The 20775-nt window shown below is 34.6% G+C and overlaps 2 protein-coding genes, 1 long non-coding RNA gene and 1 pseudogene across 11 annotated transcripts in view; 3 read left to right on the top strand and 1 right to left on the bottom strand.

Moving 5' to 3' along the window:
* Tsp26a (Tetraspanin 26A) overlaps positions 1-2885 on the bottom strand; it is a 122906-nt gene extending 120021 nt beyond the window's left edge. Inside the window, exon 1 of one of the 3 annotated variants that reach the window (XM_077407645.1) lies at positions 2255-2885. In XM_077407645.1, the coding sequence (XP_077263771.1) occupies positions 2255-2344 (90 nt within the window). In that variant the 5' untranslated portion in view covers positions 2345-2885. The remainder of the gene's footprint in view (positions 1-2254) is intronic. The other 2 variants (XM_077407643.1, XM_077407644.1) reach the window with 2 other exon arrangements.
* LOC143898288 (small ribosomal subunit protein uS3m-like) overlaps positions 1-8707 on the top strand; it is a 167597-nt gene extending 158890 nt beyond the window's left edge. For 3 of the 5 annotated variants that reach the window (XM_077407656.1, XM_077407657.1, XM_077407654.1), the window contains exons 3-4: positions 7726-7906; positions 7963-8707. In XM_077407656.1, the coding sequence (XP_077263782.1) occupies positions 7726-7906; positions 7963-8014 (233 nt within the window). In that variant the 3' untranslated portion in view covers positions 8015-8707. Of the gene's footprint in view, positions 1-7234; positions 7389-7725; positions 7907-7962 lie in introns of those variants that run through there. The other 2 variants (XM_077407653.1, XM_077407655.1) reach the window with 2 other exon arrangements.
* Positions 8708-9757: 1050 nt separating this feature from the next.
* LOC143898297 (uncharacterized) lies at positions 9758-13035 on the top strand. 2 transcript variants are annotated; one of them, XR_013257164.1, is made up of 4 exons: positions 9758-9884; positions 11350-11479; positions 11975-11989; positions 12056-13035. It is a non-coding gene; the product is annotated as an uncharacterized LOC143898297 (long non-coding RNA). The 2 variants fall into 2 exon arrangements; XR_013257163.1 differs by having other exon boundaries at positions 11975-13035.
* Positions 11473-20047, top strand: LOC143898279 (lipase 3-like; annotated as a pseudogene). Its single transcript, XR_013257161.1, has 9 exons — positions 11473-12023; positions 15407-15702; positions 15961-16162; positions 16682-16796; positions 17472-17715; positions 17866-18026; positions 18222-18306; positions 18548-18690; positions 18969-20047. The product of XR_013257161.1 is annotated as a lipase 3-like (transcript).
* Positions 20048-20775: the final 728 nt, after the last annotated feature.

The raw sequence follows: 20775 nt of genomic DNA, 5'->3' as shown, positions 1-20775 counted from the left end.
AATCCGAGTGTATCAAATCGTGCTGAGATCGCAGAAGTAAAAGAAGAAAGAAGATATTCACACACACGTTTTTACTGTTTACTTTTTTTTTCAAGTTTTCGAGTTTTTGCTGAAACGAGGCTGACTTTCCTTATACGCCTTTGTAATTAATGCACACTCGTTGGAAAAATGTGCAGACCGTAACGCACACGTGCACCACTGCACAGCTCCGTCGCGGTCCTTGCAATTGGGAGACCTCGCGGCGCGGCGCGCGCGAACTGCATTGCGGGTTGTTCGCGGCGTTTTCCCTGCAAAAATGCAACATCGCGGCCCGCAAATCTCCCTGCCGACAAACAAGTTTATCACCGTCGAAAAAAAAAATCAATCCTCTCGAAGCACCATTTCGCTTTTATCCGAAAGCTTCACGGTAAATTTGAACGAGCCCAAGTCCCGTATTTACACGTCGCGCGTTTAGCGGTGATCCACTAAATATGCCATCATATTTACCTTATAATCTGCCGATAATGTTATTTCAAACTGAGGATCAAACAATCGTTTAGCGTTCCAGAAACCCGATATCATGATTAGAATAAATCTGTAAAAATCTAGTTGATTTAGTTGTATTTTAAGTTTGTGATTTAAGGTATAATTGGATTTAATTTAATTTTTTATAAGATGATTAATAATTTAATTATCAATTTTGTTTATTAGCACCGACAGAGCAAATCATAAGCTACCGATCGATTCTAATGATATTTCAATCTCGATGGAGACAGATTTGAGTTTGAGCTTTACGTGTCTATATATTATCGAATGTAAAAGCTGCCTAATATATCGTAATAAAGCTCAGTATAATAAATGACTCAGCTTACATTTACGTTAGAAATCTGTTATAGCGACAAATAAGAGCTTTGGTTGTAAGGCATGATAATTGATGTCTGTCTAACTGTCCGATAGCGTTTCACGTGGAAACTCTTCGACGTGACGTGATAGACGTAATCTCATTCTACTAGCAAGATTCCATTGTGAAAAGGCAGAGGTCTTTACGAAGGGTTGGAGGGACGGAACGAGTGTTTCGCGCGTCAATGACTTTCCCATTTAACATCATTATAAGATAAGGACGCGCAAAGTGCAACGACGCACCCTAGATCGAAAAACGGAGCGACAAGTATAGTACTTCAGCCGAGGTTTCGCAAATGTGCTTACGCAGAATCAAGTCCCCCCCCCCGCCCCCCGTGCATTTTCTTGTTGAATGTACGCAGGGTGTAACGTTTGCCACGATCTATCAACATTTTCAAACAATCTGCGTGAGCGTTATTAAACAAACAACGTGACACACTTCATTCGGACGTTGAAAAAGGGCTCGCATGCAACGCGACAACAAGCTCTCATTGCGATGCAAACAAAAGCGACCCGGGAAGGCAGCGCAAATTTTACTCCACCTTGAAAACATTGTTTGCTCACGTTACACTTTTCGCGCTGGCACACGGAAAATTAATAATGATTTTGTAAAGCACGAAGCTTGTACAAATTAAAAGGAACTTCATTATAGAACACCGTTTACCGAACTGCTTTAACAGCTACCAAAGCTCGTCTCTATAGCTCTGTGCCACTCTTTTGGAATTAACGTTTATCTTCCCAGGGAGATAACGTTCGAAATATCGTGAATTTTTCCGAACCAACAAGATTTTATTTTATAGGAGTGTTTCAAGATCGAGATTTCATCTGAGGCAACATCGTCTCGCGGAAGATAATATTCAGATTTTCTTCGAAGATGATATTCGAAACGAAAAGTGGAAACACTTTATTATATACGTATAATTCAAACCCAAGCTATCGCGACTGTACCTACTCAGAACTTGGTCGATTCAGCTGTTATTGAGATTCAATATAATTTAAAGGTCTCTCAACTCGTCGGCTCGCGTATAGATACACGATCTGTGTCTCGCGTTAATTGCCGTGTCTTTTGAGACCCTTCGGCAGTAATATGTTCGAGATCTGTTCGTACGTAACGTCCAAAATCTTTACGCGACACTGCACTGGGAGAAGTTCAAGAGATTCGTTTGGAAATAGCGACCGGGATTTCATCGGGCTAAGACTCGAAACTTCCGTTAAATGTTACGGCTGATGAAGCTACGCGGAGTTCTAACTTGCTGAGAGAGTTCTATCGGCGATGAGACGTGCAAAGTTTTCTTTTCGGGGATGACGGACGTCATTCCCTTGTCGGAGGTGAATGACGTCCGTCCATCCGTTCTTAAAGTGACTTGGTACTTACCCAAAACATGACGTTAAATCCAAAGATCACGTACTTGAGGCAGCAGCTCACCTCGCTGGTATCCCTTCGGTACTTCCGCACGGCGGGCATGACTGAGAGACATTTATCTATCGGTCGTGCGAACCCCACGCATACGTGCCGCACAGACACAACACACCGGGGCGGATGTACACGCGTGGCAACGAAACGAAAGGGGGGACGAGGGGGGTGGCGGGGTGGCGGGGAGAGCGCCGGGGTGGCACACTGCGTAATTCACATGTACAACCAGGGGAGAATGTGGAGAGCGCGCACCTTCGGGAGAGCCCGATCACGAGAACGTCGACATGACCAAAAGCGAGGAGGTGGTTTGCGAGGGGGACAAACTCTCTTTCGGTCCCTCCGTTTCGTTCTCCGTTCTCGGTGCCCCTTTAAGCAATGCCCGCCGCGCTCTTTCTCTCGCTCTCTCACTCTCTATCTCAATTTCGATCTCTCTCTTTTTCTCTTTCTCTCTACCCTTTTCTCTCAGGCTCGGTTGATCAGCTGATCATAGTATCGCACCGTACCGCAATTACGACTACGGCCATTGTCACGTCACGGCGCGCACTGCTCGCAGCCGGATCAACGAGACTGCCAGCGAGTCGCGAGACCGCCGCCTGCCCCCGCGCTGCACATTGCGCGCTCCGCCACCCCCGTGCGCCATCCCCCTCCCGACGGACGTCTACCACTCCTCCATCGCTCCGACACTTCGCGCTCCCACTTTCGAACGACCTCGTCGCTCCCTCTCTCTCTCTCTCTCTCTCTCTCTCTCTCTCTCTCTCTCTCTCTCTCTCTCTCTCTCTCTCTCTCTCTCTCTCTCTTCCTCGCGCTCGTGATTCTCCTCCTCGCGATCGACCCCCACCCGGTTTGCCGTTCGCCACCCTCCCCCTACCCAATAGTTTCCCCTCTCTATCCATCGCTCCCTCAGCCAGGGCCGGCGCTAGGTATTCATGAAAAAAGCACGTGTTTGTTTTAAAGGTTTGCAAATATCACAGTATGGTATTAAGTGGTATTAAAAGGCATTAAAAATTGAAAGTTATTTTCTTCGTATTTATTCATTATTTTATCGATGTAAAAAATCAAAAATAAATTGATAAATTAAAGGTAGAAATATAATAATGATCGTGCAGTAATTTTTCTATCGCACATTTCGCAACAATTTATATTCTTAATAATAAGCACTTAATATTCTGTCGAAGGCAAACTTCTCCCAAATCGTAAATATTGTAAAAAAAAGATAATCGAAAATATTGAATCCGTAAAACAGGATGGAGCATTAAAATCTGAAAAAGTCTGTACGATGAAAAAATTTTAAAGACCTGTTTTCAAGATACAAGAGAGGAAGAAAAAGCCAATCCTGTTGTCTCCTTTACGTTCTCTCTCATTTCCTTTATCTCTCTCTCTCTCTCGTCCTTTTCTGTCACTCGATGGCCTTCTGTCCCCTTCTCGCTTCACTTTTCTCTCGCCTGACTGCATCCTTCGTCGTTTTTCTTCCATCTCTCTCTCCCTTCCCACTCGATCTCTCCGCTCTTCTTCTCCCGCATCTCTTACGCTCTCTTTATCGTTTGACGTCCTTTAAGGTCTCCATTAATGCTCTTTTGCGCGTTTGCGTGTGCGCTTTTTCACGATTTCGTACCTCTGCTCGCGCAATTCTTACAATTTCCATACAAACGCCGAGTTTGCGATCCAGATTGAGACGACATGAAAATCTTCTTTGCGCCACGTACGATGTCCATTTTTGTACATAGTTTTTCTCCTTATTGATTTATTACGAATTCGTACGTTTCTTAATATATTTACTTCTTTTCTTATTCACACAAGTCCCCAATATTTTATGTGAAGTAGTCTTATGTATTATATATTTTTTGGATTATTTTTACTTTTTTATCTACACACACGCCGCTAAATATACATGTCTAAATATTATCCTCGTATGGTGGCGTGACAGCTCGTCTTAGGACATTACGTGAGCAGTTTTATCAGAGTAATTGCCTCATGTTAATGATGATGATTTAACTTATATCGTTCTATCTTATTTAAATTAACGCGAAACAAGTATGTACATACAGCCATTAAAGCTAACGATATCTATTTTTGACATCCAGCGATCGTAATTGTCAATATTTACCTGGGTTTTTTTATACACTGGAAGTATCTAAATACGTATTTTTAGAAGAGAAACGGCTATTTTTTATTTCATTCACGAATTATTGAAAAACTATTTTTATACGGTGAGATCAAATAAAAACCGATCCAACCATCGAAATTGGAAAGAAAGGAAGGATGAATTATTATATGTCACGTATACTATATAATTTAATATATATATTTTAAACCATAATTTCTATACTATCCTTTTTTTTTTTACTTTAGGAAAATGAGAATTAAATAGTAAAATGATTTTTTTAGAACCAAAATGTGTTTTACGTGTATGTGTACAACTTTATGCAAAATTCTCACATACACTCACATATGTATATCCCTTTGTTTTTTTGGTGCAGAAATATCAATAACGAATGGAAACGTTACTTTTAGGGCCACCCTAGAATCGCGTACTCTCCCCCACCCCTTTATCATTACTATGTTTTGCATATATCCACCCCGATCGTTCAGCACGTTCTACTCCACTTCGGTTTCCTCTATCTTCATCGCTCTTAGTATGAGATTACAGCATCTTGTCTTTCTCTCTCTCTTTTTAGCCACCCACGTTAATATTTGCCATCCTTCGTCCTCTTTTCCCTCTCTCCTATCTCCCTTCATGCTCCCCTCATTTTCTGCGTGCGTGATGCAACTACCTGCTGTTTATGATACGCACATGCGCCTGTTGAAGCTTCCGGAGGGGAGGCTATGAACTGCGGTGGGCCTCCTCTTACAAAATTTAGTTTGTATGAAAAAAAAATCTCCCCGGAATCTCCTAAAACATACGCTTCGTTCTTTATTATAAATGGTCGATCACATGCATGCACGCATATTTACATATATATAGGCATTATAAACGTTAGGCAATTAAGATCAAAGTAATTAATTCAAAAAAAAGAGTGCCACTCTATTTATTATATATATAAATATGTATTTTTATATCTAATATATAAATCTATATTTATGTATTATTAAATATCAATAAATACATATTTATATATGTAATTAAAATCTCTAATTTTATTAAAACTGTCGACTTTTCTTCGTTATTGTGAAAGGTTTTTATGTGAAATATAAGTACACAAAGAATATGATCAATAATGTTGTGATATATATTTTCAAAGAAATTTAATCTTTGATTTTAATAATAATCTTTTATTACATGTTTTTGACGCCTTCCTGCTTCGGGAACGATTCTGACAATCGCAGCCAGTTTCTCGTTGTGTCTATTCTCCAGCCGGCTTAATGTTTCGCCGCAGCATTATTTCGGGTGGCGAATGAGGAGGTGGAAGGATGCGGCAGGGCGAGGGAAGAATTCTTTGTTACTTTGTGAAATCGCTTAAGCCATTAAGAGGGAAAAACGTCGGGAAACGGGGAAGCGCTTGTTCCTCGCGGAGAACAAAACTAAAAGCCAATCGCCGATTTATCTCTCTCGTTCTTTATATATATATATTATATATTACTCGTTATATATATATATATATATATATATATATATATATATACAGCTGCTTTTGACAGCTTTACGTTCGACATCATTGACACAAATAAAATATATCGTACAATTAATGAAAAATTGTAATTCTAGATTTAAATTAAATTTTATTTAAAATGCATAAATCTACAATTTTAAAGTTTCTTAACGTTTTAATTCAAGAGATTCCAATTTTACTTATTAATTTCTCTCTTTAGCTTGCGTTTCGCTTGCATTGAGGATAACTATGTGTGATCCGGAAAGAAGCTGGATAAATTAACTGTTGCTACAACTCGTCTGTCATAGTTTTCACAAATAATTGTTATACAGTTTAATTACAACTACAAGCGCGGCAATGCGCGCGCGGACAAGTTATATTCTTAAGGAAGGGTATATATATATATATATATATATATATATATATATAATATATAACTATTGTTGCGCTATTGTGTCAATGATGTCGAACGTAAAGCTGTCAAAAGCAGCTGCTATGATATGTTATGACGATTCTAGAATTTAAAAACAATATTGCATTTGAAATTCGAATATATACAAGCCTGAGGCAACTTCACTTATCAAGCTCCGGTAACTTAACCGGTCAACTTCGACTTTATTATTTATTTTTTTTTTTATTTGTTTGTTGGTCGTTTGTTGGTGATTATTGGCCTAATTACAACGTTTGTTGGTTTTTAATTTTTTTTTACTTAAAAAAGAAAAATTAGCGTTAAGTTAGCCGGAAAAATCTCATTTTTAATTAAAAAACGGTCTAATCGATGCGTAATCGTTTGCTGTTGATTGTTGATCTAATTTTAGCGTTTATTGGTTTATTATTAGTTTTAAAAACGAAAAATTATCTCGGTAATCGACACTGAACATGCTCTGCGGCCACATGCGCATGCTCAGTGGCCGCATGCAAAAGTGCGCGAATTTGAAACGTCTTATATAATGCATATCACTTATTGTTAGCTTTCAATGATGAATATATCTTATATAATATATCAAAGTACATACGTGGGCGGGAGAGCTTTGCTCCCCTGCACTCCCTCCCATGCATATGTACTTTATAATTTCGCTTTACAACTTAGCATGTACTTTAAGTTGTAAAGCGAGGTCCACGCTGCCTACCGGCGGAGGTGGGTGCGGGAATGGCGGCCGAAGGCCCCCCCTTGCACCCCCCGCGTGTGTGTGAGTGTGCATAACATCTACAATTTAATATAGTTAGGTAAACTAATAAAATCTATTAATTTATCCTGACTAAAAAAAAGTTAATAAAGTCGAAGTTGACCGGCTAAGTTACCCGAGCTCTCTTATCACTGTGACCGCTTCAGGGCTTCAAGTGGCGATGTCGGATGTTGGCAATGCTGGTTGTGACGTCAACTTCTGTTCTGTTGTGTTGTTGTAACATCGGAGCAAACAGAGCCGATTGTTTTGTTGCAGATTAATATCAAAAGTTACACTCAAGAATTGCATAGCAGGATGGTTTTATTAAGACACATGAGAAATGTATAAAAATTTGCCTCCGCAAGTTGTAGCTTAATCAATTAACTGACGAATCTTTTTGTTATAACCTCTCTTTCAGCATAGATATCAAGTTTCTTATTAAAAACAAAATTATTAGGAAGATATATATGGTAATGACAATTACTACGTTTACGCGAGCGTTACTTCTGTAGTATAACTTACGATATATCACTTGTTTACGCGGAGTAAATTATCGCAAGTTACTACAAAATCCCGTTTACGCGAAAGAAAATCTCGTTTACGCGAAAGAATTATCGTAAGTTACTACAGAAGTAAAGCTCGCGTAAACGTAGTATATGTCACTGTTGTTATTCCTCAGATATTACCGGCTGTGCAACAGACACTTGGGCAAAGGCATTTCCACACGAGCACAGTAGTCAGCAAAACGCAATCCGGACGCTACAAAGTCACAATCAACAAGGACAGGCCACTGACCTGCGAAATGGCAAATCCGCCTCATTATCTCGCTCACAGAAAATCCTGGAATTCTTGGAACACCTGTATATTGTTCTTTTTTCAAATGAGAAATATGTATTTTGATCTCTCACAATTTTAGCAAGTACATTGATCCTTTTAGGAAATATAAAGGACGGCAACAGACCATTTGAGACAGCCATAGAAGATATGTTCATTCGACAGTTCATGACGGGGACGTGGCACAACTTATTCGCAAGTGAAGTCATCATTAAGCGGCAACACAACATTATTAGGATAGCTGGAATCATCACTCGTGCTATAGTGCCTTACAAGATATATTTCTTAACTGGCTATACCGAGGAACTCAGTTATTGGCTTCAGTGTCCGGTTAAAGTCGAGTTGGTCACAATTGATAATAAAAAAGAAGTGATATTTAAGTATATACAGGGTGTCCGAAAAATTGCCTACTCCACTTCGGGAGGTGATTCGGGACCCAAAAACAAGCAAAAAAGTTCATACAAACATAGGTCCGGAAATGAGCCGTTTCCGAGTTATAGCCACTTTTATGTTCAAAAATCGTAATTTAGAATCCGCTTGGCATCCCTCTTTCTTAATTTCTCTTAAATTACAAATTTTTATTTTTAAATATTTTTAATTTTTTTAATTTTAATTTTTTTATTTTTTTTTTAATTTTTCAATATTTGTAAATACGACTAGTTATTTTTAAAAGAAATCAGTTGTTTTCACAGCTACTTGAAATCAATTGTTTTCACGGCTACTTGAAATCAGTTGTTCACGCCTATTCAAAATCAGTAAGTAAATCACGGCTTTTCAATAAGTTTCAAATTATTATTTAACAACACCTTACTTTTAGGTTGTATTTAATCTTTCCGTATTCATCAATGGATTGTTTAAGTTTTAATGAATTAGCTGATAATTAAGAATAAAAATTTTGTAATTTAAGAAATAATTAAGGAAGAAGGATGTCAAGCGGATTCTAAATTATGATTTTTGAACATAAAAGTGGCTTTAACTCGGAAACGGCTCATTTCCGGACCTATGTTTGTATGAACTTTTTTGCTTGTTTTTGGGTCCCGAATCACCTCCCGAAGTGGAGTAGGCAATTTTTCGGACACCCTGTATAGAGAAACCAGTATATATATATATAAATATAATAATAAATTAGATTTCTGTTAACAAACCAGACTTTACAATGTTTATGTATTACCATCGATTCCACGTAAATATTTTTTAACAGCATGTGACGTGACTATGTTATAATTTTATTGTTTATTTATTCAAATATAATTTAATAAATCAATTAATAGTATATAGACCCTTGAAATTCAAAAATAAAAGAAGAAAGGGTTATCAGGGTCGACCGCAGATTTTAGTGCGTGATGTCAATCATTAGATTTATATTAAATAACACGAGTCGATGAGCTTGCTATTTAGTTTGGAGATTGTGGGCTAACCATTGTTATCGCTGAGGATGGCTCGAAAATGAGCCGAAACGTTTGAAGTTATATCCAAGAAGATGAATAAATGAGACATTACGCAAGAAGAACCGCGTTTGACCCTTATAGCCTCTTTTCTTCCCGTTTTTTTATTAAATTTATTCTTCTAAATACAGTAGTCTAAACGTTTCAGCTCCATTCGAGCCATCCTCAGCAATAACAATAATGTGTCACACGTTCCAAATGCCCATTGGTAATTTTGCCGATTAGAATTGTCGGAAACATCGACCAAATGATCGATATCTGAAAAATATCTTTGTTAGAGTCGTGTAATGAAACAGAAACTTCAGCAACTCACCAAAAGGCCGAACAACGTGGGAACATAAAACGGTGTAGAAACAGAATAATTCGCGAGGAGACTTAACAGTCTCATCAACACGTAAAACAGCGATAAAATGACAATTATTCAGAGGAGAAGCGTGTCACGAGTCAAAACAACAGTGCGGATAATACGTAGTGTGTAAAGTCGATGAGATAAATATTAGATTAAATGCAACCAATAGCAGGGCAGGATCTGGCCGCGTCACCAAGTTTTATACGAATGGTAAAAAGTTCATGGGTGTAGATTATAATTTATTTAAGACATCTATATATGCGTGGTGAAAAAATTCAGTATCATTTTATGAATTAATCCCATTTTTTTGTAACTTAATGTGAGACATTTTAGAAATAAGTCTTCTGGAGAGATATCTTTCACTGTCCAAAATTTCGACGTTCTCCCAGTCAAAGTCATGATCAAAATTCAATCTGTGTTCTGTAATAACCGATTCGGTAGTAGTGTTTCTGTGAATGTGGTTACGGTGTTCTGAGACTCTCGTTCTTAATTGTCTCTTCGTCTGGCCTACATACGACGCGTCACAGTTATTACAAGATATTTTGTAAACCACATTCTTATTAGATTGAACTGGGAGAACGTCATTTTGTACTTTGATAAATTTTTGAAGTTTGATAAGTTCTGAAGTTCAGAACTGTTTTTTTTTTAACAGAAATCGGTAACCCATTTATTATTAACAATTTTTATTAATTCTATTATATTTTTCAGTCTTTTTTTTCTACCCCTATTTTATATATAATTCTTTAAAATTTGGTTAATTAAGCGATAATTCTTTAAAATTTCTGTTAAAAAAAACAGTCAAGTTTACTGAAATTTCTATAACTCAAGAACTGATTAACCAAATTTTAAAACTGAAAAATATAATAGAATTAGAAATAGATTGGTATCACAAATGTTGAGAAAGCTACAGCGTAAAATACGCTTTTCTGAAAAATGAAAATCTCCTAAAAATCCATACCGGTCGACGGATTTTAATAAAATTAGAGGAGGATATACTTTCTATGATACTCCATTTGGTGTACAAAACTTCAACCCGGTATCTAAAAAATTGTATTATAGAAGTAGATACGTGTACAAAAATCCGTACGCACACACACACACACACACACACTCACATACATACATACATACATACTTCCGGACATTTCCTACTAATATGATTTCTCGACATTTTGGAACATTCTAAACCTATTTCCTTTAAAATCTTGAAAAAAAAAATTGTATACCATCACAAAGCTTCCTCTATGAGGAAGCAAAATTAAATTTATTAATTCTTCTCAATTGACTTCTGACATTTTAATAATAGTTCCTTTAGTCCTTTATAAATATTTAGATAAATTGTCAGAAGTGCTATGAAATATGTATATGGTGTGAAAATTAAGAGAAAAGTGATCGGTCCACTGGACGCTGCGCAGCGCGCCGAAAGACGCTCTCGCACTTTGCACCCGATTTTCTCACGATCGCTTCCACTTTGCCTTCTGACACTTTGCACTTAGTTTATTCTATACGTAAACAATACAAATGTAAATTGTCAGAAGTTTTGCTTAACATGTAAATTTGCCGAAATTTTTCGCAACTTTGGCAGCTTCTGACAACCCTTTAGCTTCTACTTACTCTTCTGACAATTTTTTCCCTGCTTTTTCTCATACTCTTCGATACCTATGTAAATTTTCAGCCGTGCCGATCGACAGTTTTTTTGGTCGAAAAATTTACACGTTTGGGCGGGCGGCCCATCCACTTAGCTTCCAGCGCGCCTTCTGACGATCGAGCTTTCGCTTTGCCGGCAGCAATCGAACCTTTTCCAGGTAAGATATTTCGTGAACCGAGGCATGTCGCCTTCTCTGTAGCCAGCTCTCCGTCTAGCTGTGCAGTGGTGCACGTGTGCGTTACGGTCTGCACATTTTTCCAACGAGTGTGCATTAATTACACTCGTTAATCACTTAATTACTGTAATTGTCATATCTCCTGCTGCTGCCATTGCGTCGCCTGCCATCAAGGCCAAAGCACCCAAGCATCAAAATTTTCCAGGTAATTCTTTAGCTAATTTATATATCTCTCTCGCTCTCTCGCTTTCTCGCTCGCTTTCTCGCTCGCTCTCTCGCTCTCTAGCTCGTTCTCTCGCTCTTCTCGCTCTCTTTCGCTCTCTTGCTTTTTCGCTCTTTTTCTTCCTGTCTATCTTTTCCTCCTGTTCTTATTCTCTTTAAAAAACAGGTCTCTTTTTGAGACAAATAGTTCTCAAACAATCCCTAAGCCGTGTTATATAATAAATAGTTTAAATAATACTTTACTTTCTATTACAGAATGGAGACCACGAGGTATTCGATTAGGAAGACGAATTCAGCAAGAGAGGTTTATATAATTTTTATTTCGCTTGTCTTCAGCGGAGTGGAATTAGAGAGTGCGATGAAAATAAGGATGTCAAGGACAAAGAGGAAGAGGCAGATGCATTGCACGACAAGAATAATTAAATATTAAAACCTGTAACAATTAAAAATAAATGTGCACACTAAATTATTAAAGAAATTAATGCATCTCACAAATTATTTAAAAAATAAATATGTATAATAAGTAATTTGATAATATTTATACGAATATTTATATACTCATTGGCTTTGCCAGACGAATTCACATTGCAGTCATAACACGTATGTACATGGCACGGACCAGCAAGAATGCCTGGATATTTCGATATGTATATGACGTACACTGTTAAAAGTTAGATGAAATTTAAACCAATACCATGAGTTAAATTTATTTTATTTTTAACTACCATGTGCGTCAAAATTTATTAGTTTGAAACAAAATAGGATTATTTTAACTCCATTGATTTAGGCAAATTAACATTGTTTTAGTTAAGGAGGTTCGATGGCTACAACAAAATGCAGAGAGTTTCATGAAATTTTAATATGTTGTTCTGGAATGCAAAATAAAATTATGTGAATTTTTTAGGAATTTTTCACCGTCCCGTTTTGAAAAAAATCTACTCCAAAAACTTAAAAAGTACAATTTTTGGATTAGATTTTTTTCAAAACGGAACGGTAAAAAATTCCCAAAAAATTCACATAATTCTATTTTGCATTTCAAAACAACATATTAAAATTTCATGAAACTGGCTGCATTTTTAACATAGGTTTTTATGGGAAATGATATATTGCATATACCTTCAGAATGAAATAAGTGCAAGAAAAAATGCAAATGATAAGGAAAGAAAAATATGCACATGTAACTTAATAATTTACAAATAAATGAGCAAAAAAAAGGGGAAGGTTACCGCACATTTCGTAGAAAAATTAATTATTAAAGCATAAATTGCTTGATTTTTCATCTGCTAGACTGCCACAGTCGTGAACGATGCGTGAACAGCAGCACGCATTATACGCACGCGGCGACCAATCAGAGCAATCCCCTTCATTCCCACTACTTCAAACGCTAGTGCGTTGTTTCCAGAACCCCCGCGTCCCACTACTCCCACCGATGAAGCCATCGAACCTTTTTAAATTAACTACATATTGAGTAGGAGCAGTTTCGACCTATGGAATAAAATTACTTTAAAAATTACTCAAAATTGAGTTGAATTTAACAGTGTATATGTATATATATATATATATATATGTATATGCATATGTATATGTATATGTATATGTATATGTATATGTATATGTATATGTATATGTATATGTATATGTATATGTATATGTATATGTATATGTATATGTATATGTATATGTATATGTATATGTATATGTATATGTATATGTATATGTATATGTATATGTATATGTATATGTATATGTATATGTATGTGTTCTACTTTCGTTCTCACTGTTTTAAATATTTTGTAACAAACTGAATAAGTGTGCGAAAGTGAAATTTTGAGGTATATTAAACAGAAAAAACCGTATACGTAACTATAGTTACGTATACGGCTTTCTCTGCCCTGCTTCAACAATTGTCAAAATATACAAAGACAGCTGCAAATGAAATAAGTGCAGTAAAAGAACCAATCGGCATCGCGGAAAAGCGACAACAATAAATTTTACATCTTTTTTTTATATATGGACTAGACACTATCAGACGCGCGCTTGGCGCGCGCTATTTAGCTTTAACATTACACATAACTGTCAAAATACTTATACGATAACAGATGCTCATGAAGTAAGCACAGCGAGAGAACCAATCGGCATCGCGGAAAAGAGACAACAATAACCGCGATACATTCGAGTATCGAATTTCCTTTTTTTAGAAAGGGAGGATGGCATTCGCCACAGCTCGTAAACGCCAAATTCATGACGCAATCAGGCCTCGCTACAAGGTTGTCTCTTACTATGGCTGGATTCGGGGAGCGCGCTATTAGCGCTATTTGCTTATTCTGTCCTTGTTTTACACCTGATGAGCGATAAAGATAGAATGATATATGCTAATATCGCGTTCCCCGAACTCTATAAAAACTGATGGAACTTTCGACAAGGATCAGTAGGAGACCGGAGCTAGAAGTAACACGGGTAAGTGATCACAAGTTATAAGAAAAAAACATTATATTGAATTATTATATATAAAGTATATAACATATATTTATTAAAACGAATACAAAAGTACTAAATCATATAACATTAATAATAAAGAAAAAAAAACTTTTATATAAGATACTTAAAAAGGAAAATAAAACACTGTCTTTTTTACTAATTCGCCATGTAGACTCATCCCAATAACTTGAAAGAGCGGTTTTGCTTTCCCACCCCATGTTTCACAAAAAATTTTAGAACTGATTATTAATATATTTTTAGACAACGGTTATTCTCTAAACTAAAATTAATATTTAAACAAATCATTTTACACTTGACAAACTTTTTAATGGCAAACTCAGAAGAACACGAGTTGAATTATTTAATATTTTAGAAAACAATGTAGAGTCGAGCACCACGAACAGAAATTTTTTAGTAATTCCATGTAATAATATATCCGATAAAGCAACATTCTGATTCTTGTTCCCTCCCTCTCTAAAAAAGGCGTGTAAAGTCGATACTCGAATATATAGCGGTTATTGTTGCCTCTTTTTCGCGATGCCGATTTATTCTCTCGCAGCGCTTACTTCGTGAACGGCTGTCATTATATACTTTGACAGTTGTGTGTATCAAGAGGTTAATAGTGTAATAGTAACAGTATAATATTAATTGCATACAAGCATACAATGCATTTGTATTCAAGCATTTAAACATTTAAATATTTTAGCATTTACTGCTACGTCAAAAAAGATTTATCTTTTCTTTTTGAATGTATTCAAGATTATTTTCCAGATAAGTGTTATAAAACGTTTTTACTTTTTTTTATCATTTTTATTATTCTTAATTTTTTAAGAATGATACTTTGTGTTATATTTTATTTTCAGTGAGAAGTATTTGTTTCTCACCTGTTAACTTTGCTTATGACATGTTTTGTGTACAACATATACAAATGTTTTACGATGATCATTCCACTTTGAATTATATTTATGTAATATAAAATGTGACTTTTTTTAATAGTTCTTATTGGAAAATTTATAAAAATTTAAATGTGCTTGTACATATGCATTTTGATTATTATCTTCAAATCCGTTATTTTTCAAAGTTTGTTTGTAGGAATTTTTTAATATTAACTACTTTATCATTTCTACGATGGAATATTGAAACTCTGTTAAAATAACGTTTTTAAATTATTGTCGATTCAGCACTCATCGCGATTGTTTCTCATTGCAGATCGCATTGCAGGAACAAGTTGCATCTTGAAAAGTATTTTAAGTGACATTGCCAACAGTTAAGACTTTTTTTACAATCTACTATATACAATAAGTTGATATGATGACATCAATAAAATTCATGTTGGTTGCATTTTTAATTATTATGACGTCCTCCGAAGGAAGCATATCATGCAGAGCATATCATCGTTTCTACAAAACGAATTGTTAAATTTTTTCTTTAAGGACTCTGGTTCAGTGAGAGTGAGAAGAATGGATCCAGCCGAAAAAATAAACAGTGGAAAAATATTGGATTTTGTGAGTAAAAATTGTTTTTGATTTAAGTCCTGAATTTACATTTACATGTAGGTATTTTGTAATAAATGATATTTATTTTTCTATATTTCTATGGTGAATATAAATCAAACTATACAATTTTGTCGTCTTAAATTGTTGAGCCAAAAATATTATGTTTGAATATTGTGTAAATATTTTTTGAATTTAGAATACATCAAAATCGAAATAGAGTTAAAACGACCTTGTGGATGTTACATATCATGCTATTTTTTAACATAGATTGGCCTAGTAGAACGATATCATTATCCCGCTGAAGAGCATAGCGTTACAACGGAGGCTGGTTACAATTTGAAACTACACAGAATACCTGGAAGTCCATTGTTGTTGAATAGCAAAAAAAAGAAGGAAATTGTATTTGTGCAACACGGCCTTTTATGTTCGTCTGATTCCTGGGTACTGTACGGTCCTGGCAAAGACCTCGGTACGTATTTATTGATGATATGTATAGTTGTTAAACGTAACGTGCGAATCAATTCAAAGCATCGTGTAAAATTTTACCATATATTAGTGTTTTTGTGAAAAACATTTTACCTTCAAATCTTATAAAATTTTGAAAATTACCAATGCTGTGATGTTTTTGTAAATATGTTATTTTAAAATTTAGTCGAATCTTTCTTTTATATATACAAAAATTTCGAGGCAACAATATTTAATATTATTTTATCATCCTTCAAGCTACTGAAAATGAAGAGCTTTTTCTTGAGTTGCATTTTAAAGAAGATTGCAAAGCATAATGGAACATTAGTTATTCTTCAATTTGAAGTGGAATTAAATAAAATTTGAAGCTTAATCAAATATTAAAGTTTTAAAAATTGCGAAATATAATGTTTATGAAAAACTAATTTTAAATGTTAGAATACATACATTTCGATGTGCATTTCGTCGAGTTTATATATTCTACTAATAGTGCACTATACCTTATTATTATCTTATGTTGCAGCATTTTTATTGGCAGATCAAGGATATGACGTATGGATTGGAAATATGAGAGAAAATAATTACTGCAGATTGCATGTGAATATGACGACATACAATCCCAAATTCTGACAATATAGGTAAAACATTGAACGTCAAATCTTAAGTTTAAAAGTCCATATAAAATCAAAATACGACCTGTCTAAAAATTAGATATTTATGAAGCAAAATGATTAGTTAATCATTTGTGTGTGTGTGTGTGCGTGTGTGTGTGTGTGTGTGTGTGTGTGTGTGTGTGTGTGTGTGTGTGTGTGTGTGTGTGTGTGTGTGTGTGTGTGTGTGTGTGTGTGTGTGTGTGTGTGTGTGTGTGTGTGTGTGTGTGTGTGTGTGTGTGTGTGTGTGTGTGTGTGTGTGGTGTGTGTTGTGTGTTGTGTGTGTGTGTGTGTGTGTGTGTGTGTGTGTGTGTGTGTGTGTGTGTGTGTGTGTGTGTGTGTGTGTGTGTGTGTGGTGTGTGTGTGTGGTGTGTGTGTGTGTGGTGTGTGTGTGTGTGTGTGTGTGTGTGTGTGTGTGTGTGGTTGTGTGTGTGTGTGTGTGTGTGTGTGTGTGTGTGTGTGTGTGTGTGTGTGTGTGTGTGTGTGTGTGTGTGTGTGTGTGTGTGTTAAAATTTGCGCAGTATTCTTTTCATTAGCAAGAATTAAGTTTTTTATGTTTTACTCTTTTTCTCACTGTAAATTGATTTCGTGCATTTGTCAAGTAGGGGGAAAATGAAAAAATATGTTGTAAAATATATTATTATCATAATTTTTATTTTTCAGCTTTCACGAGATTGGAACAAAAGATCTGCCGGCCATGTTCGATTACATTCTCAATTATACAAAGCAAAAAGATTTATACTATATCGGTCATTCAATGGGGAATACTGCGCTACTCATTCTTCTGTCATCAAAACCGGAATATAATATAAAAATAAAAATGGCTATTTGTCTGGCTCCAACTTCTTTCTGGATGAAAGTATCACCTGCAGTTAACGAATTTGCTAACATTCTTCCAACGTTCAAAGTAACTGTCGAAATCTATGATTTTTTTACTACAAGTAGTAGTGTTTAAAATACAAGATTAAATAATCATAATTTTTATTATTTAATGCGCTAAAAATATTTGTTATCTAGTATGAGCTAATACTTGAATTTTTTGTTTTACATGTTTCAGGAAGTTCTACGAGAGCATGAAACATACGATGTTTTCCCACAATCTTTAGCGACTGTTACGGTAGGAAGAATGTTATATGTAATGACAATACGTTGACTCAAATTATTTGTGTCACTATATTATTCATTATAGCTGGTCCTGATCCAGCACAACTTAACACTGTAAGTTTTAACACATATAACACACGAACTTAATACTATGTCCATAATATGTGCGTGAATACTTTTTATTATATTACATAAAATTTCCAATTATTTATAATTAAATAAATTTACGGCTTTAACCACCCCTTATCCTATTCTTCTAATTACTCATTGCTTTATGGCTTTTCATCTATAAAATTATTTCTGTTATAGACAACCCTGCTAGATATATTCTCCTATTTCCCAGTCGGTAGTTCTGTACAAACATTAGAGCATTTTTACCAAAATATTCGTATAAGTGAGTATTCCCTCATTCATAAAACAATATTTCCTTTTGTAAAGCAATATTCCGGTTGATGTAATGTTGCAATAAAACATTTCTTGCCATTTAAAATAAGATATCGTTGAAAGATCTAAATTAATTTTTATAATTTTCTACAGATTAATTTATAATTGTACGTACATGTAATTATTTTTTTTCAAATATACTTTCAAGTTTTAGATATTTATAAATGTATGATTAATATCGATTGTTTCAGAGAACTTTCGAAACTATGATTATGGAATAGCTGAAAACTATAAACGATACAAACAGGAAACACCCCCAAGTTATGATCTGAAAAAGATTACTGCTCCAATAATTTTATTTTACTCAGCAAACGATGTGATTGTCTTAGAAGAGGTAATAGTTCTCCGTTAAGTTTTTCATTGTCTAATTTTTACTCTGAAATAAAAGCAAGAGAAAGAAATATTTACACAAACATAATGAAATATAATGATCATATATAATATTTTAATAATTTTAACAATATGAAAGAATCCGATTGAATATAATTGCAAAGTGTAAAAGGGAAAACAGCTGATTTGTAACAATCGGATCTATTTTCTATACTTTTCATACATTTAAATCATTACGTCATTAATTAATACCATTTCTTTCATCATGTTTTTAATTTTCAGAATGTATTGGAACTTGGCAAACGCTTACCAAATGTTTTTCTAACTGAGGAAGTTCCACTTAAACTTTTCAATCACTTCGATTTCATGTGGGCAATCAACGCGAAAACTCTTTTATACGACCGTGTGTTAGAACTATTACAAAAGTTTGATGCTGGCTAAAATAAGTTTATAAAATGAATCTAGTCGATAAATAGAGAGAAAGCCTAATCTCTCTATATAATTTGAAATGTTGATAAAGGTAGAATTGGTAAAAAATCAGCAAGTTATATGCTTATTTATATTAAATCAATTAATAATTTTTGAAATAAGTAATTTACATGAGATTAATTACTTATTATTAAAAAAATTAATAAGTATTTTCCACTAATTATTAATTTTCAAATAAGTAGTAATTTATTTTTGACAAACTATTAATTATTTTAATATTAAAATATTTATTTTTACTAATTATTAATTTACAAAAAAATTAATTTATTTTTGCCTAAATACTAAATTTCACGTAACTGGAAAATTTTCTTCAACGATTCAAATTACCAATTTTTCAAGTAATGAGTAATTTATTTTTGCCTAAATATTAATTTTTACGTAATTAGTAATTTTTTGTGACTAATTACTAATTTACTATAATTATAAAAATTTAATTTGTTGTTATTTCTAATTTCGTGAATAATAACAAAAATAAAAAAATGGAAATTTTTTGCCGATCCCGGTTTAACACTACAAAATGCATGATATTAGTTACTTTGAATGTTGGAAGAATGTTAGCAAATTCGTTAACTGCAGGTGATACTTTCATCCAAAAAAAAGTTGGAGCCAGACAAATAGCCATTTTTATTTTTATATTGTATTCCGGTTTTGATGACAGAAGAATGAGTAGCGCAGCATTCCCCATTGAATGACCGATATAGTATAAATCTTTTTGCTTTGTATAATTGAGAATGTAATCGGACATGGCCGGCAGATCTTTTGTTCCAATCTCGTGAAAGCTGAAAAATAAAAATTATGATAATAATATATTTTACAACATATTTTTTCATTCTCCCCCTAGTTGACAAATGCACGAAATCAATTTACAGTGAGAAAAAAAGTAAAACATAAAAAATTTAAATCTTGCTAATGAAGAGAATACTGTGCAAATTTTAACGTTTACAGAACATGTTATCTAAATATAATATCCTTTTTTTTTATTTTCATGTATGCTTTTACGTCCTCGTTGCAATATAATGCACTCTTTTAGAAATTCATGATTTTATATTCATATCACTTGGTAAGTATATATCTATTTAGTACTATTTAGTACACATACACACACACACACACACACACACACACACACACACACACACACACACACACACACACACACACACACACACACACACACACACACACACACACACACACACACACACACACACACACACACACACACACACACACACACACACGCACACACAAGTAACCATTACTTTATCATTTTGCTTCATAAATATCTAATTTTTACGACAGGTCGTTTTGATATTTAAATAAGTTTTGACTTTTAAATAAAAGGTGCTTTTAAATAAAGACTGCCAGTTCGGTCGAAGTAAAGGAGTTTGTTTATTTCATAAATTAAAGGTAGAAATATAATAATGAACGTGCAGTAATTTTTCTATCAAAGGACATTTCGCAACAATTTATATTCTTAATAATAAGCACTTAATATATATATTCTGTCGAAGGCAAACTTCTTCCAAATCGTAAATATCGATTATTTGGGAAAACTATGACAAACGAGTTGTAGCAACAGTTAATTTATCCAGTTTCC

This window comes from Temnothorax americanus, unplaced genomic scaffold (assembly GCF_048541705.1).
Source record: "Temnothorax americanus isolate GAGA-0224 unplaced genomic scaffold, ASM4854170v1 Scaffold23, whole genome shotgun sequence".
Taxonomy (NCBI): domain Eukaryota; kingdom Metazoa; phylum Arthropoda; class Insecta; order Hymenoptera; family Formicidae; genus Temnothorax; species Temnothorax americanus.
This window is presented reverse-complemented; position numbering and strand designations above follow the sequence as displayed.